Here is a 19,091-nt window from a genome sequence, read left to right as displayed (position 1 = left end):
CTGATTTATGTAATTAAAGGTGATTTTATAAACCCACAGCCTTCTTCTGCCTCTTGGAGAGCCCTGCTCCCCTTTGATAGGAGGTGTTGGCTGTTCCATGAGAATTACTGTGCTAAGATTGAAGGGCCACGTGGTGGAGTTTAAGCCCTGGTGGGTAGGAGATGTTTAAGGAAAGAGGAATTGTGGGGTTGGTTTACCTGGCAAAGAGGTCAGGCAGATTCAGAGATTTTGGGGCTTTCTGTCCTCGAGGTTACATTTGAGCTCTTGTATCTTCATTATCACTCATGGGCTTCTCATGAACTGAATTTCTGAGCCCATTTGTCTTGTGAAGCCATAACAAGTAGTGGAATTCAGTTTCATAATTTTTCTGAGTGTGTGAAGAAGCTGGTGAAAGGTGGTTTTAACCCTGGTAATGTTCAGTTCTGTGTTTGCTGGACAGCTCCCCCCTGAGTTGGGCAGGCATGGTTGGGTCCTGCCTCACTCTGGTGGACTTTTGCAATAACTCAGGAAAGGAATTCTAGACATATTTTCTTACTTTAATTTTTTTTTTCTTAATTGGTCCAAAGTACAAAATAATGCTTCTCCTTTACTTTTCCTTTACCCCATGAGTAGGAAGTGGAAAACAATCTACTATCAGATTTTGTTGTTGTGTAACCTTTAGCCCCCCTCAGTTATCACACAGGAATACCTGTAAGTTCTTGATCAGCTCTTGGTTTTCATTGCTTAGACATCTTGTTTTGGCCCTGATAGCTCTCCTGCAGTGAGCCACAGCGTTACTGGAGGTTTGTGATCACTAATAGTGATTAATTTTAATGACAGTTGCCCTGAATCCTCTCCCATGCCTTTAGAGATACATGTCAAGCTTCAAGGCCTCTTATTCATTTAAATGTTCTCTGGGAAAACAGAGTAGTAGTCTCACTCTGGAGAATTCAGATGTGCGATGTGCTCATGTTTATTTTATGGTGATACATCTCATTCAGTTGCCATTGTTACCAGGCTGTGCAAGGAAATTACTTTTTATCATGAGTAGGGTGGATAGGAAATGCATACAACTGTATTTCAGGGAGTAAATTTTTCATGGTTATAGCCCATGGGTACTAAATAAAAAATGTCAGCTTCTTGGGTTTGGTTGCACTCTGAAAGTGTGCTGAGAAATAATGGCTTTTGTGACTGTTTGGGAAAGGACAGCTACAGCACTGAGCCCTCCTAGGCTTAAAGCAGAAAATATGTGCACTTAACTCAGATGGAAATGTTTGGTATTGCAAGGTACAGTCACTGAGGCTTTGGAAAGCTGCAGCAGAATAGGGAATGCAGCAACAAAGGAGCGTGGATAACAGGAGTGTATATAGTAAATGTGCTTTTTAAGGAGCCTAAATTAGTGTTCCAATGAATAAAAAGAAAATCAGTTGCCTGTATGATTTTTGTGCCCTCCCACATTTGTTCTGCTTGATCTCACACTGCACTGAGTGAGGATTCTGATCCTGGAGTCTGCAGAGGGAGCAGCAGCGAGCTCTCAGTTAATGATCCAAACCAGCAACTCACTCCTGGCTCACACACATCCATTGTCTCTCATGCTCTCACACAAATTCTCCTCCCAAATACTAATGCTTTTGTTCTTTTTTCTTCTGTGTCCCCACACAAAATTGTTTGTATTTAAAATTGGTTTTATATTTTATTTTGTATTAAATTTTGTTTGTACTAAACAAAAAAAAATCACAAAAATGTAGTTTTTATTGTTTGTTAGTTTAGAGTGCTCAGTGCTGTTAAGTACAGTGATAAATCATATCTGGTGTTATAAATATTTTTAAGCATTTGTAAATATGGTGCACATTGTGTTGGGTTTGGTTGGTGCTTCATAAAACCAGGAAAATTTAAAATTTGTATGAAAATAACCATCTGTATTTCACTAATTAAAAATTTACTGCAGTTTCTGTGAATTCATGTTTCATAAAATCACACTGTAGAACATAAAGAAGCAACTTGAATGTAGCAGATCTACAATTCTCCATTCTGTGAATCTCAGTTAAAGACAGTTTTGCCAGGAAGGTAAATGCAGTGATCTTTCAAATGCTGAGGTTTCTGAAGGACTTTTGTGTATATTTAACTGAATTTTTTGCTTTCTACCATGGTAAAGAAAGCAGTGTCTACATTTTACTTTAGGTATCTCTGTGAATCTCTCTCGTGCTACAACCCCCAAAAATTCTCTCAGTACAACATAAAGAAAGCTTGTTTTGTAGTTATTTTCCTTTCTTTGGGGTTGCCCCAGTCCCTTGGCCTCTGAAGTGAGCAGTAGTATTGTTCAAACATTCACACTTTGAGTATTGTGTAGCCTTCAGTTCCAGCCTGAGGTTGTGTTTGAGGAACTGGCTCTGAAGGTCAGGTACTCACAGTTGTGTGGGAATTTCATCTGCTGATTTTTAGTGAGGTTGCAATAATAAAGGTGGAGAAGCACATACTGTTTGTGATCTAGATGTACAAAAATTTTATTGCTGGAAATAGACAGGAAACAGGCACAATAAAATTTTTTTACTCTTGAAGTATTTTCCAACTTCTAAATAGCTAAAAAGCCTTGAACAATGTCTGGCAGGTTTTTGTTTTACCTGAAAACAAATGGAGGATATGAACATTTGTCTCATAATCTAGAGAAGGCTAAATTTGCAGTCAAAAATTTAAGCAGATATCCAGAACAAGTGGTTTTTATAACCTAAAGGACCCTGGGACACTTGCACCAACAAAAGTTGTTTTGTTTCTTATTCCCTGCTCACAAAAATTAACCATCTGCTCATTAGAAGTGTTACAAATGGAAGAGCTGAAATGGGGCTGGTATGGCTTGCAGCTTTTTGGCAGCTGCTGAGAGCCATAGCAGGGTTTAGCAGTGCTTTTCCTGGAATCACAGAAGGGTTTGGGGTGGAAGGGAACTTAAAGCCAGCTTGTTCCAGCCCCCTGCCATGGGCAGGGACACCTCCCACTGTCCCAGGTTGCTCCAAACTCCATCCAACCTGGCCTTGGGCACTTCCAGGGATGGAGCAGCCACAGCTGCTCTGGGCAATCTGTGCCAGGGCCTCCCCCCCCTCAGAGACAAGAATCTTAAGTGGCATGGAGGTGCTGATATGAGAAATAACAGAATGTGTGAGCACAGTTCACATCCCAGCCATGCTGTGCCACACACACAGTGAGGTCACTGAGGAGCCTCTGCCACCTGTCACAGGAATGTTCTAGAGTGCACACCCTTGAAGGACTATTGTGAAATTTCTGTTGTTCCTACCAATGCAGGACTCAATCCTTTAAGAGCTTCAAGTCCATATTCTGTGCTTATTGTAACACAGAATTCACCTGAAATGGCTTGGGTGGGATGGCACCTTTGGAGACCATCAAGTCTTTAAATGTGCATCTCTAGGAGGTGTATGGTTTTTGGAACAAGCTTTGATACAACAAGATATGTAAGAGGTTTTATAACTGAAAAATTTTAATTTTGGTGCCTGGCTAGGACATGTGCTGAGATCCTTCATGCAGTTTGCTGGTTGTAATGTTTGAGGAGCACATGGACAGTGTGTTCAGGTGCCTAATATTTCATGGCTAAACCCTCATTTGGGGCATCTCAGAGCTACAGAAAGTGACATCTTTCAAGATAATGCCTTTATAATAAAGGTAATAAACTTTAAACAGCTGTAGGTTTACATGCAGTCTGCTTTGCAAATAGGTTTCAGTTATCTTTGCAGTCAAATCTCTTTTCAAGATGTTCTGAAAAGTAAAAATCAAGTAAATACATTTTCAGCTCTAGTTTTTTGATGCTGCTGTAACTGGGTGAACTGGGGAATTGGCTGATGCATTTCAAAGGAGTAATTGAGATAATTTTTGAGTTAGTTTGATTTGACATGATTATAAGCTTAGCTGTGAAATAAGAAGATTCCTGTTTTTACATAACTGAATAGTAGTTGAGGCTGAAAAACTCATGCTTAGAACACTGACACTTTCCTGAAAGATAAATATGCTAAATAAGCCTGACCTTGCTGTTGAAATGAGCAAGGGTAATTGCTAATAGAGAAGATGATGGATTAAGATTATCATCTATTGAGCTGGCGCTGGCAGCACCCACAGCTGTCACAGTGGTGGCCGAGCTGCAGGGAGGAGAACACCTCTTCAGAAGGTGGAGGAGGTGGGTGGACTCAGCTACTAGAGGACAGCCTTGATAGCCCTCTCTGTTTTGCTGTAGCAATTCCAAGAGGGTAATTAATCATGTGGGGCTATGTCTCAATCTAGGGTTGATGCACTGCATTCTAATGAAACTCATTAGTGCTCCATCTTTATGAGCACAGGATAACTTTTCTTTAAAGCTGCTATAAAGACTCTGTCAGGAATAACTTGCCATGAAAACAGACACAGAACTGAAATTCAGGAACATGAATTTCCTTGCATTGCTGTTGCAAGTGAGGAAGAACCAGAAATATTCGGGACTCCCTGAGTCAAAACAAACCACCCTGTAACAGTCAGAGGAGGAGTTCCTGCTAAAAGGATCATTGACTCTTCCTTCTTCAGTGTTTTTTAAATATGATATTTCTAAGGTCTTTTACTTTATCTACAGTTGGGATTCTCTTTTTACCATGTATTTCCCTACCGAAAGTAAAAAGAAAAATACATTATCCCTGGAGTATCATATATGGCAATTAATTAATCTGAGATATTTTCAGGGGAAAAGGTAGTATAAACAAAACATACATTTCAGTGTGAGAAACACATAGTTATGTGTATATTGCATGTTTTAATCTTTATTAATGTAAAAAAAATACTTAAACACTGGTTGTCACTGGAAAAAGTACTAAAATAAAAATTATTGTTTAATTATAGTACTGGATGTAAAGAAATTCAAGGGTGTTTACTGGGTGACCTTTCCAAGAGTGCTCTGAAGTGAGTGGCAGTAGCCACAATTACTGAGTGCAGTTACCTGATGCCAAACACAGCAATTGGGCTTGAGAACCTTCAGTCGGGGGGGCAGGCAATAGGAAAAAATTGCTTTTTCATTTGAGAGTGCAGTGACTTGAAATCATTCAAGTGCCCTCATTTTTTCTGTTCTGGAACATTAGACTGATATCTGGAAATGCTCTGGAGGCAAGCAAAGGAGATGTCAGTGGAATCACTGTATCTAGAAATGCAAGTACTCTCTTGGGAGAAATGGATTTATGGGCTGCTGCTGCCTCGAGCCAATGTGCCTGGTAATTTGTGACAGACCTGGCTTCTGCTATGTCCTGTTTCTGTGGATAACCTCTGAGTGACCCTTGCCTGATGAGTGAGTTGGCTCTTTTGCACGAGACCACTTTGCATGAGAAGAAAACTGAAATTTGTCATTTTGAAATATCAATCTGTTGCAATTTTTCTCCACCCTTTGACAATTAAACCCTATTTAAGAGGAATCAGGTTTAGAGACCTTGTTTTCCACCTCTGTTAGTGAAATGATTGCAGGGAAATCTTGCAGTCTTATCTCTCATTGTGACTTCATGACCAAGCTGCAGTATCTGTGTGACTGTTTCCTTCTGGCTGATTGGTTTGGGATTGATAACAGGAGTTGGAGCAGAGAGCCAGTTTTGCTAAATTCCAGGGTCTAATCGTGCAGCAGTTCTTGGCTCCAGATCTCTCCACCAATAAGTGTGTAAGTCATGGATCTTTGGTCTTGGCATTTGTCTGCCTTTCTTTAAATGGTTTTGAAAGATTTTGAACATGAGCATTTTTCAGGGAATAGAATTATTTTTCTTCTGATTTGCCCTACAATGTAGAACCTATTTTCTTAAGTGTGCCAGAGAGCTTCTGTGCTGCTGAGGCACTGTTAAGTAATGAGTATGACACAAGATGAGCCATTAATCCCATCTCCAGAGAAAAATCAATCTATTCAGTGCCACCTACTATTACCCAGAGCAAAGAAAAACAAAGGGAGATTTCTTTGGGAAATACAGATTTCCAAGTTTTTGGGTTGTTAAAGAGTTAAAACCCCACTGTGAATAAAAGGAAAAAGGGTTCTGCTGAGAAGTAACTGAGTAGTTACAGCCTTGTGCAAAGAAAATATCTTTACAGGCAGGATAGAATAGAAGCAATTTAGGAATGATTTGAAAACTGCTTTTGAGTAATGGATGTGAGTGGGAGAGAGTGCAGCACAACAGATGAAACACCGAACAAGATTTTGCAAGGGGAAAACTTTTGGGGCTGGAAGTTATCCCTGTTCCCCACAGGGCTGCTGGGGCTGTGTTTTGGTGGTCTGTAGAGCAGAGCCTGCTCCTTGGCAGGCTGAGGAGTGCATGATGTCATGGGATGCAGAGCACATGCACCGAGAGCCAGGAACTGCTGTTCGCGCCGCGGCGCTGCCAGATGTGCGCTCTGAAAAATGGAAAAAGCAGCTTTGGAAAGATGCTGAGAAATGTCCTGTGCTGAGCCGGGGCTCAGCCACGCTCTGTGCACACTACAAATACACTCCATGGGGTTTCTCAGTCCTGGAGCCCAAGTTCTGCTCTTGGGAGCAACCTGTGTAGAATGCCTTTCCAAGTGTTTTTCTGAGATGAGCTCGGAGAAAATCCTGTTTTATGCAGAAAACATACTGAGGGCTTCTTCCTAGGAGTTACTTGCAGCAGAGGAGAATCAAAGGAATCTCTTTACTCCAGTTTTCACAATTTTCACTTGTACTTCCTATTAAGGATGGTTCCACATTCCAGCAGAGGCTCTGGTGCCAGACTTTGCTCTCTTTACTGATCCTCAGCTGTCTCTGCAGATTAACTGGCCTCCAGGAATTATTTGAATCTCTTACCCAACAGTGTTTCACATGCAATAAAGCCAAAGGTGGGTTTAAGCTTTTCTGTATTTCAGGGTGAAAATATGGGATTTTTTCCTAGATTTTTTTTCCCCATGGATTTTGAGTTCAACTAAAAATATTTTTATTCAGTACAGAATATATTATCTGGTCATTGGTGTAGAGAGAGTTAAATATAGCTTTGCTTCTCCCTCCTTTTGCACAGGCTCTAATTAAAGGGAGGAGGGGAGATGCTGGAAGGCAGCAACAGGAGAACGCCTACAGAAAGTCAGGAATTCTTTATCCAAATGGAACATTTCAAGCTTGAGAGATTTTTTCTGTTTTATGTATTTTTTTGTGTTTACTGATGGTTTTTCCTGCTAAAAGGATCACTGCTAGCTAATAGTATTATGATCTTGCTGGTCTGTGTACAAGACTACAAAGAAGTCTCCCCTGGTTGTCACAGAGGTAAATTGCCACTCTGGAATCTTTGGAACTGTGCCATCCTGAGGAATCTGCTTAAGGGTGCTCTGATGGTTCCTCTCAGAGGAATGTGAGATCTGTGAGTTGCCAGGAGGTTCTTATTGTGCACTTGTTGAGTAGAAATGATTCTGCTGAGCTCAGAGACTGTACCACAGCAGGGATCTGGTTCCTCCTGTCTGGGATGCCCAGGCATTTCTGCCATGCTGGCAGTGAGACCCTGGCCTCAGCAAGCCATGGAAAACTCAGGAGGCAAATTGTGTTCTGGACTGTTTTAGTAAGGAAGGGCACAGCCCTGTAAGTGCCCCTGTGCTTGGATAGGTGTGGTTCCTGCTCCCAGACTTCAAGGCATAAACTTGCAAGTAGCATCAGAAAGGAGTTTTCTTCCTCATAAACAAGATGCACCATTTGCTGTCTTCTTCATGTTGTAGAAGATGGATCTACAAGAGGTATGTTCCCAGATTTTGTCTGTTCTCTTAGAATGATCAGGAACCCCAGCAGAAAAAATCAGATTTAATAGGCCAGGCTGTTAGATTTAGGGACCAGCTTGTGTGTCTGATATGGGGTTCCTGTATCACTTCAGTTGAGGCTAGCAACAAGAGCTCTTTAATTTTCTTTAATTTTCTTTAATTTTTATTTTATTTGTCTATTTTTATATTTTATATTTTATTTTAATTTTCTATATTTTATATTTTTATTTTTATATTTTATTTCATGTTTTATTTTATATTTTATTTTATTGGGTTTTGTTGAATTATTTGGAATAAACCATTGTAAAACTGTTTCAGTTTTAGGACATTAAAGTCATGGTAATTAGGCCTAAGCCTTTATACAACTTAATTAGAAGGAGAAGAATAACAGCACACTTCTCTGAAGTGTAAATATGAGCTTATTGGCAGCATTTTACCTTACTCTGATGTTTGTAGAATGGTGGTGTGGTAGCAAAGTGAAAACCTGACAATCACTGCATTTCTGACAGCCTGCTATGATGTTGTGTTGAGCAGTGAAAGTCTGTGCCCAGGCAGAGAGAATATCAAACCAATTTGTGTCTCTTTTGTCTGTCATTGCTGGTACATGCAGCATATAAAGGAGGCATCGTGTGTAGCAGGGTAATTCAAGATCTGTTGAATCTTTTCCATTCCTCCTAGACCTTAATAAATTCAAAAGTTTTTTGGATAATTCTTCCCCTTTCTTATTTTTGCTTATTTCATTCAGGTAATTCCTTCCCACACTTCTTTTTTAGAATATTTCTGATGCACATTCAGAACCTGCAATCAACGCTACTGTGTATCATGTTAAAAATACTTACCTCAATTACTTACCTCAATCTTTTTTCCAGCTATAAGTACTTAATTACATTTCAGTTCTAATTGAGTTTTCTCTGCTGCATGGTGGGGCCTGGGCTTTGGGGTCTGTGGGTGACACCAGAGTCCTTGTTCCAAGGGGTCCAGACACATCAGCAGAGACATTCTGGGAAAGCAGATAATATCATTTTTTCCTGTGTGCCCTGTGCCTGTGCAAAAAGCCTCAATTTCTAAAATATCTGCTGCTAATATCACTTTTTTAAATGGAAAAATCTGTGCTGGAGAAAAAGAAAGGTGAAGTGAGTACAGGTTTCAAGACTGGGTTTGTGCTTCTGGGTCTGCTGTGGGGTCACCTTTTGTAATAAAACTTCAGTAAGCAAAGATGCTAATTGCAAAAATAGATTATGGAGTAATCTAATATCTAGTAATTAACATCCATTTACATAACCTTCAAAAAAGTATTTTAAACCAATCTCTTATCATCAGTAAACACTTTTATGTAGATGCATATGGAATATTTTTTTATTTTTGGTTCTTGCAAATAATTCACCCCACACCTTTCCTGTCAGGCATGAATGGAAACTGCTGCATGGTTGTCTCCTTCTGTTTCTCCACAGAGAAAAATTTTAGTACCTCTTTAAACCTTCTGCTTTTTCAGTGCTGGATGTTTGAGCACATGAAGGTAAATTAAACAGATGTGTTCTGCATTTTTAGGCTGGAGCCAACAGCTGTCCTGGTTATTCTTAAATGCTCTCAGAACTTTATGCAGAAAAATGCCATTGAATTCAGGTTCTGACTGAGCCTTGTGTGCTGGCTTCACTGCTGTAGGACAAAATTAATTGGGGCTGCCTTGGTCACTGGCAGGGTCTCAAGTTGCTATTTTGGTGAGCTCTCCTGATTTTACTGTTTTTAGTAGTGAAGCTAACTAAAATTGCATCGGAAACCTTCATTGTAGTGCTGGGTTGGAGATGCTTCTCCTTAGCAAACTGCGCTGGGTGATTGTTTCAGGTCCCTCCCAACTGGATCTCTTCTATTCTAAGGATCTTAGATGTGACTCCTCAGAGAGGCCAAATTGTCTCTGCTCCAATGATTTCAGTGATGCTGTAGAGTTTCACAACACCTTAAGGTTGTTTCCCACTTTTGAAATGGTTATCTCTGACATGACAGTGACAAGGTATTCTTCAGATTAGCTGTAGAAGGAGTTGCTCCTTGAACATCTGTCTTTCTGAAGAAGATTTATCTGATTCTGGTTTTGAGGGTTCACTGGCTGTCTGTAGACACTCTGTCATTGTAGAGGAGTTCAGTTTATTTCTTTCCTCTGTTCTCCTCCTGCTGCAGCAGTGAAAAGGGCAGCTGTGAGATACAGCATGCTGTGCTTTGGGAAGATATGGTGCTGCATATGGATAAATTGTGTCACATCTCTTATTCATACAGTCCTGACTGAAAATGTGAACAGACACAAACAAAATTCCTGGTACACATTTTACAAGGAGGTTCAGCAGGTGAACTGCCTATCATTTAAATCAGTAAGGGAAGAGTCCTTAGGGAGTTTTAAGGGCTGTTTCTGACAGTTACAGGATCTTTTGTTGAGTGTCTCAGGGCTCAGGTGTAGGATAGCTTGGGTAACATGCTTACATTTCCATAGTGTGGAAGAAGAATTTAAAATAGACAAAACAGATCCTTTACAATACAATAGTTTTATTGTGTAGCCCTTTCAGACAAAGCTAAAAAAGAATTTTTATTAAAACTTTGCATATGCTCCTATGATTTCTTTAAATTGAGAAGGTATGTTTTGTATCCTGAAAACAGGACAAATTTAATGTACAGAGTATGTCACCAGACTCAGACTCCCTCCCTGCTCACCTGTGAGCTCCAGAAGAACTAATTGTCAAAGCAATAAGTTTGACTTTAATTTATTTTATCTTTCAGTTTCTTCATGTCATTGTCAGGTGTATCTGAAATCCACCTCTTTAGGAGAAGTGTCTTTAGTGGGGATGTGATTTTAAACCATAATTGAAAGGTTTCACATTTAATTTGCTGCTGGGGTTTGGGAGTTTGTTGGTTCCACTAGTGCATTGATGGATCTGTTTCCTCAAGTGTCCTTAAAGGTATCACAGCCATCCTCTATCCTGCTTGATGTTATTTCATATTCAGAAATTCACAGAATTCCTTCATTTCAACACAAACTTTTCCTTTGAATCGATTGCCTCTTCCAGCAAATGATCATCTCAAGCATTTAGTCCAAGCAGCATCATACCAGGAAGGGCAAGATTGTTTTCAATCTCACTAGTGTCTGCATGTAAGATAATACAGCTTGCAACTGGGTTTTTTGGAAATAATTCATAGGAATGTGTTTAAGGTGTACTCTGAGGAGCAGGCAGAGGGGACAATCTTGGAAATAAAAGCAGTGTTTTGGTTCAGGAACCTGATAACATTGTAAATATACCTTAAAAATTATTTAAATTTGTATAGCCTTTTGCACTAATTAATGTAAATCTCCCATTTTGGACTAGTAAGAGCTTATTTGAGGCTGTTATGCCCACAGAGACACTGAAGATGTGAGTGCTGGCAGATCCTGTGAATAGCTGGAGTCACTGGGTAAGGTGGGGCAAGCGAGGAAGAGCAGCTCTCCTGGTGAGAACTTCCAGGTGTTACAGGTGATTTATTTGGCTCCTCCTTACCTGAGACAGCAGATGGTGATGGAGGTTGGCAAGGGAAGACTGGGGGAAGACCCACAGATAGCAGAAAGGATGTTTGCTTTTCTGTGAATCTTTGCCTTCCAAGTATTGCTTTGACCCACATCTTGCCTGAATTACACTTGTCTCCATAGCAGCAGTAATTGTACTTCCTATGGAAAAAAGGAGGGGCAAGTCATAATTAGAAGCAGGTCCCAAACATGGTTTTCTGCTCAGGATCATGTAAGGGTAGAACTGAAGCCTCCAAAGCCAATAAGAGAGTCTCAGCAGTTCTGAAGGCAAACACCTTCCTTGGTAAGATGCAGTTAAAATTTAGGATATGTTTCCTATCCATTGAAGTACAGAAATACATTTTGCCATAGAACTATCACACAGATATTTCACAGCACATCATGTTTATATAATAGTCACAACTGAGGCGCCAGTAGAGACTCTCACTGTGCTGTGAAGGGAAGGGCGATGGAGCAAGGCACTGAGGGCACTGTGTTCTCTCTCTCTGATAATCACCTCTCTTCCCCCTGTTATCCCTCATTTTCCCTTCTCTTTTCCAAGGCATGGAGTAGGGCTTTCATTTGAAACACCAAAGGATGGATAATGATGGAGTGTTGACCTTTTATTTCCTGAAGGGTGTGAAATAGATGGAGTTGTGTCACAAGACTTGGTCTGGTAATTAAGAGAGAATTCCTGCACTTGAAGGGAGTTCCCTCCTCCCAGAGCAGAATTTTCTGAACTCCTTTTTCCCTTTTGCAGCTACAGCAGCTGCTGTAGCTCAGTCACTCATGCAGAGTCTCATCTGTAAACCCTTGTGAGGTGCTGTGTCTGCCTTCAGCCCTCTGGCTGGAGGGGGGAAAAGTGACAGACACAGAAGCACTGTGTAATGAATTGAAAGCTGCTTTAATAAATTCAGAAATAAAAGGACTTGATTTCATTATCCTTCATGAATTTGCCGGGGGACTCAGCTGTTAGGAGCTTGTTCTGCAATGCTCTGGCTGTGTGGGTGTTACTGAAGTGCTGGCATCTCACACTGCCAGGGAAGTGCAGGTTGGTACTCTGAGTCTTCATGGACCTGCTGAGCACTGGCCAATTTAGCTGCTATCTAACTAGAGTGACACAATGAACTGAATTCTCATTCTGCTTGGATAGCCTGACCTGCAAACTGCTCAACAAACCATCTCCAACAGGACCTTTTCCTATTTGCACTGTGTGATTGTTTCTGAGTGATGCTTACTTGAGTTGAGCAGAGGGAATTTCAAAGTGTAACAAAGATATCAACTTAGAATTTATTGAAAAGAAAGGATTATGCAAGAAATGTGGTAATACATCAGACAAATCTTGCCAAAGATTAATTTGAAGAAGATACTTAAAAGGTTTTTTATCCATTGAGTTGTAAGACTGAGAGCTATCAGATATGCCTAATAATGCACAGCTTGCTTCTGGTGTTCACTGAGTGTAGGAAAGGAGGACCATATACTGGACTGTCAGATCTACAATGCAAATTTAAAAAACAGCAGTAAATCAAGGAAAGTAAAAAAATAGAAAGTATTGGTGTAGGCTGTCATTGTGCTGGATTATTTTGTGCTAACTGGCCAAAATTATGACCATTATTAATTCTAAAGTAGCAAAAGGAATAAAATATGTTTGTTTTGTATTTCCTTGTCACTGGACCTGAGATGATTGGAAATGGTGTCACCTTTATCATATCTCAAGTTCCCTTATGTTTCAGTCAGGAGTCACATCCAGGGAGGGGTGAGCTTTGGTGGTCTCAGCTTCTTTACACAGTGTTGCCATAATGGACAGAAAGTCCTTCATAACAATGTTTAAGCCATTAACTGTAACATTACAGTCTCTCATGACAGCTCCTGCATTGCTTCCACTTAATTATCCTTACTTGGGAAGAATTTCAAAAACCTCCTGTTGATTATGTCAAAACACCACATTTTGTAATCTGCGTGAATTTGATGAAGCTTCCTTCTGACAGCCACGTGGAGAATGGCATTGTCTGATGCTGAGTACTTATTTTCTTGACTCAGGAACCAACTGCTATGTACAGAACTCTTCAGAATTGTCAATACCAGTTTTTCAATGTATGGGAATCTGAGTTCCAGGGCCCACTGCTCTGCTGAAGGGCAGAGCTCTGTGAGACACTAGCACTGAGGAGTAAAACCAGCAGGAGTTCCCGTTCCAGGCCACACCTGTTCTTTTCAGTCCCTGCTGCATTTCAAAGCTTTATTTTTCACTTTTCACTCCGTGCTGCCATGTGCACTGTCAGTAATCCAGGGGAAGGTGTGGGAACAGAAACACAGAGCTCATGTTTGAAGGTAGTGGGACAAGATGGGACCTGCTGAAAGCAGCTTTGGGTCTATGTCTGAGTTTTGTGTCACTGTGGAAGGGAGTGGCATCTGAGCATCAGGGTTGGATCTGAAATACCCCTGTCAGTGCTCTGGTCTCCCTGAGACCCAAGGCATGCTGTCCTTTGGGACTGAGGAGGAAAGAAGCAAGTGCTGTATTTCCAAGGGACTTGGCAGTGAATATTTTTTGACCTGTGTTTTGATATTACATTTGCCATTACGTTTATTGTTTACCTCCGAGATGCTGCTTGTTGATCATTCCCACAGCAATGAAAGCTACACCTCTGCACCATTTCAGCAATGTAAGCCCGGAGTTAAACTGTTGTGTTCATACCCTAAGGATTTATAACTCTCTTGAGCCTATTAGAGCAGCCTCAAAACAGCCCCAGAGCTCAGGCTGGAGCTGTGTGATGTTGGAATAACCGGCTCCTTGGAGATGGCCACAGTGCCCAGCCCTGGCAGCAACAGCGCCATGGAAAAGACGTGAACAGAAGGCAGAGCTGGGGCTGCACAGCCCTCCCTGCTGCTCCTCCGTGTGCCCGGGGCTCACTTGTGTGCAGGACACAGCGACTGTCCCCGTGTGCTGGGCTGTCCCCGTGTGCCCCTGACATTGGGGGCTGTCCCCATGTGTTGGTGCCACCCGGGCTGTCCCCGTGTGCCCCTGACATTGGGGGTTGTCCCCATGTGCCGGTGCCACCCGGGCTGTCCCCCTTGTGCCGGGTGACACCGACAGGGGGCGCCAGAGCCGCTCCTGCTGGCAGCGCCCCCTGCCGGCCCGGTGCGTCCGTGCCCGCTCGCGTGCGGCGGGGGCGGGGCCGGCGCGCGGCGGGGGCGGGGCCGGGCGGGTGCCGCCCCTGAGCTGCCGCGCGCCGGGCGGGCCGGGCCGGGGCCGTGTCCTGGTTCGGGTCTCGCCGCCCGCGATGCGCCCGGGAGCGGCCGCGCCCCGCGGGCCCCGGGCGTGACCGGTGCGGGCGGAGCCGCCGGCTGGGCACAGCCCCCGCCCATGGCCCGCGCGGCCGGGCCGGCTGCTGTCCCGCGGGACGCGGCGCGGGCCTGGCGGCGGGGCCGGGCAGCATGACCACGGGCTGCGGCCCCGCTGCGCCCGCCGCCCCAGCGCCACCTTGATGCTGCACGTCCCCGCTCTACAAATATGATGAAATGGCAGCCCCGGAAGAAGGTGAGTGCCGGCGGGGTCCCTCGGCGCTGCCCCGGCCCCGAAGGGAGCTCTCGGAGGTGCGGGCGGCGCTCGGGCCGCGCCCCGGCACGGCCGCGGCTCCCGGTGCCCGCGGAGGGCCCGCCCGGGCGGAGCGCGGGGTCCGTGCGGGGCCGCGGCCAGGACGCTGTTCCGTGGCGCTTGGCAGCGCGTTTTATGGATATTCTTTGAAGGGAAAGCCCAGCAAAGCGAGTGGGCTGTGCCGCCCCTCTGCGGCAGTGACCCTTTGCTCCTGGCAGCTGTGGACTATTAAACTTTTTATTTTCTTTTTTTTTTTCCGATTTAGTTTTTTGTTTGGTTTTTAGTTGTTTTTTTTCTCGTTTGGGAAAGCCTGCTTGAACCAGCAGGGCTCCTTCTGTAGCATGTTGTGTGATACTGTGTCTTACATCAGGGAAGAAATCGGAATCATATGTGAAAGGCATGAGAGTGTCTCTGGCTGTGAGTGTGAGACGCGAATAAACGGTGTTAGACTGTCCTGGTTGGAACGTGCCTTGTGCCACTGCAGCTCCGGCTGATCACTCAGGCTTTGTACACGGCTGCCTCATCTCTTTTCAGCTAGTCTGAAGCTCTTCCTTCAGTTTTTTGTCAAGCAAGTGATTGTACCTAGTGAGAGGAGTTCTTATTTCGAGTCATTGTCTTGTAAGAAGGATAAACAGATGACAGTCAAGCTTGGTAGGAGTGTTGGTGCATTTTTCAGGTCCCTCTGTGCCTCCTTTCAAACTGGTTTTAAGATGTCTACAAGCTGTAGGTTTTTAAATGTCTGTTTTTACTATTTTCAAGCGAATGTGCAGTCACTCCTGTGGTTATGGCTGTGGAAACCCCTCCAGGCCATGGTTACAGCTGTATTGACTGAACCACTGAAATATTATTCTTGGCTGTTGGCTGGACTCCTCGGCTCTGGAAGATTCTGTTCAGAGTGTCAGGATTCACTCGGCAGTATTGGCTCACCCACTTATGCTTAAATCACCATGTCAGATGGTTCTTTTTTTTCCTCTGCATTATTGTCTGTGTCCAAATCGAGTTGATTTTGGGCAACCAAATTTGATTGTGTAGAGGGCACACGAGACAGCTGAACTCCTCTGAGCTGTCAGGCTTGCCTGAGCAAAAAATAATTCCTGTTCCTGATGTGATGTGATGCAAACTGTGTTCGTGTTGGGGTAGGCTGTGTGTTCAGCTGTAGTCCCAGGGAATCTCAGCAGAGGTTCCTCAGGCTGAGCTGCCAGCAGCCTCACGTGAGCACGGCTGGGATTTCTGCTGGCCCGCTGCCCTTGCAGCGCTGCCGTCATGTGCTGCTCGCGGCAGCCTCAGCAAAGGGGCTGTGCACACCACGCAGGGGATTCTGCTGCCCCAGCTCTGAGTGGCACAGAAAATGAGACAGGGCAGCTCTGAGTGGCACCACAGCCCCTGGTACTGCTGGTCCTTTCCTCAAGTGACTTCTGAGAAGTCAGTTCCCTGCCTGGTCCCTGTGAGAATACCCAAATAGGAGCTGAATGCTTGTGCTGCTTCACTGAATCGGGAGTCTCCCTTGATTTATTTGTTTATGCTTGTGTTCTGTTGCTTTACCCATGTTTTTGTTATTAAATGTTTTAGGTGTTTTGCTCATTGAAAGATATTTGCTTTTACAGCTGTGAAACAGTGCTGTGTAGAATCTCATGCAGTTTATTAGTCCTGTGTGTAACCCTCGAGTATGCTCCTTTGTCTGGTGATTCACAAATACAGCTATTGCCTGGAATGTGTAACCAGTTCTCTTGCCTTCAGCAAGTAAAAAACTGAATGTGCTTGTGGCTGAAATACTCCTGTTGTAAACCATGTGTGTTTTTAAGTTTAAAAAAATGACTGTTGTTTACTGATATTTTCCCACAAGCATCAGAACTAATAAAGACTCTTTTCCTGTGGACCTTGGTGACTCACCTCTGGCTCCACTTCCTTCCAGGTTCCCCCTGCATCCTTGTCTTCCAGTCCAGAGCAAGGTCCATGCTGGCCAAGTGCCCTGGGATGCAGGCACTGGGCCCAGGAGCCAGGGGCTGCCAGGGCAGTGTGTGAGTCTGTTGCCTTGGGAAGTCAGGCTGGAATTCCATCCCCTGCCTTTGGGTGAGCACAACTGCACTGACAGCGTCTCAGGAGCCAGGAATTGTACAGGGTCTGGCTGCAGCCATGACTGATTCGTTACATTGATCACATTCTTTGAAAAGCATAAAATCAGCCATGTCAGTGTGTTCAGGAGCTCAGTTTTTAGGAATTTCATAGAATTGTTATGTTTGGACGCCAAGTCCAACTGTTAACCCTGCATCACCATGTTCACCACTAAAGCATGTATGCCATTGCCACATCCACATGGATTTGAACATTTACAGGGATGATGACTCCACCACTACCCTGGGCAGCCTTGCCAGGGCTGGACAGTTCTTTCCATGAAGAAATTTTCAATAATATCCAACTAAACCTTCCCTGTTATAACTTGTGGCCATTACCTCTTGTCCTGTCATCAGGAGAATAACCCTCAGGTGGCTACAACTTTCAGGCTACTCCTTTCAGGGAGTTGTAGGGAGGGAGAAGATCCCCTCCAAACTTCCTCCAGGCTGAGCTTGCCCAACTCCTTCAGCTGCTCCTCATCAGATTTGCTCCAGACCTTCCCCACCTCTGTTCTCTTCTCTGATGATCTCTTCCATCTCTCACTGAGGGCAGGCTGGCAGTTTTGTAGTTCTGAAACGAAATCTTTCCCTTATCAACACCTCTTTTTGAGGATTCTTTGGCTCCAGACAGAGCCACGTCTGCTGCCCCCACGGGATGCTGGCTCAATTGGCTCCCTCCTCAGTGAAATGGTGTTTTTTGCTGGATCCCATTGCCCTGGACTTGCCTTGGGCTGCTCTGACCTGTTGTTTGCCAGGGTTTGCTGCTGCTCTGGGCTAAGAGGAGAAAAGAATGGTGTGGATGGTGGTGTGGTTGTGTTTGGTGATGCAGAATAGTGAATCTGTGGATAATAATAAAGATATCTTTATACTTGTGAGTGCCTGATGGGGTGCTGGAGTTCAGATGAGAGCCCTTCTTTCCAAACTGTTCAAGCCAGCAAGTTGTATGAAGTGGTGCTTCATGTTTATGAAATGTACCTTGTTTATATGTGGGAGTAGTGTGGGAAATTCTGCCTGCTTGAGCCTGATAACAGCAGCTGGTTTAGATACTAAACAAAATTGCTCAGAGGAGTCAATTGCTAATCAATTCTGTGACTAAATGCTGGACAAAACCTGAACTGACTGTGGTGGGTGTGGATGTCATGAAGCATTCAGTAAATCATCAATAGCAACACAGGGCTGAGCTGAGCTATCCCTTTGTTCCTGTCTGCCACAAGTTAGCCATATTTACCAAGAACATTTCTGTGAGAAGATTCATTCATGTGTAATGGCTCTGTGTACAAACAGCTTCTTCAGCTTTCCTGGAGTACAGAAGAAAATATGCTCTTAGGAAATTCATGCAAATCTCATTATCTCTCTGCCATAAGTTACTCTCTTGGAGATCTGTATTTGTTTTTTGAAATCTGAATGTATATATTATGGTATGTCCAAGTCCTCTGTTTGTATTTTCAGTATGTGCTGGAGACTGGATTAGTGCATTTCATCTTGGTCACTGTGTAATAGTAGGATCCAAAAGCTCAGATTTATGGGTTTTTTTCCTTGTAATCTGTAACTTTGTGCCACCATTCCTGGCTCCATCTGTTCCTGCTGCTACTGAATCTGGGCACACACATCATGTTCTCCACGGGAGAGGAGCTGTTCTCTTGCTGTGCCATTTGGAGCTGAAATGGGGTTGAATGGGAGTGTTTGGGTTCCTGGGACAACCTCTGTTATTCACTAGAAACAATGAAATACCTTTTTGTGACCTTGTTCTTGTCAGTAATGATGTCTGTGTGACTCTTACAAGCAAGCACTGTGGGGAATCTACAGTGATTGCAATCTGTATTGTGCTGCAGCTAAAATGTCACAGGCTGTGGAGTCCTTTTCCATGGGGAATGGAATGGGCAGGCCCCTGGGTGGGCCATTGGTGTAAAAGTCACTTTTTCACTCTGTGTTGTGGGGTGAAATGGATTATGCTGTGGAAAGGGCTGGGGAAGGCTTGCAAGGCTGATCATTCCTGCAGAGGAGCATGAGCTCAGCTGACCTTGGTGTCCTTCCTTCTCTGGGCAGGCTGGCAGGTGATGGGGCAGCACTGGGATTGGTTGCATGAGGGTTTGTTGATGTGCCAAATACTATGATTTTTCTAAGCTGGAAAGTCAAACTGATTTTCCAG

The 19,091-nt window shown here is 43.7% G+C and overlaps 1 protein-coding gene across 4 annotated transcripts in view; it reads left to right on the top strand.

The window, feature by feature from the left end:
• The window catches only part of TTC28 (tetratricopeptide repeat domain 28), a 108,064-nt gene that overhangs the window by 14,924 nt on the left and 74,049 nt on the right, over positions 1–19,091 (top strand). The window contains exon 1 of one of the 4 annotated variants that reach the window (XM_074553942.1): positions 7,116–7,698. The exons of 2 other annotated variants lie outside the window; for them this stretch is intronic. In XM_074553942.1, the coding sequence (XP_074410043.1) occupies positions 7,684–7,698 (15 nt within the window). In that variant the 5' untranslated portion in view covers positions 7,116–7,683. Of the gene's footprint in view, positions 1–7,115; positions 7,699–14,431; positions 14,775–19,091 lie in introns of those variants that run through there. One more of the 4 variants, XM_074553941.1, reaches the window with a different exon arrangement.

The sequence above is a fragment of the Zonotrichia albicollis genome, chromosome 18 (genome assembly GCF_047830755.1).
Source record: "Zonotrichia albicollis isolate bZonAlb1 chromosome 18, bZonAlb1.hap1, whole genome shotgun sequence".
Lineage (NCBI taxonomy): Eukaryota > Metazoa > Chordata > Aves > Passeriformes > Passerellidae > Zonotrichia > Zonotrichia albicollis.
Note: the sequence above shows the minus strand (reverse complement) of the source record. Positions and strands in the feature narration are given on the sequence as shown.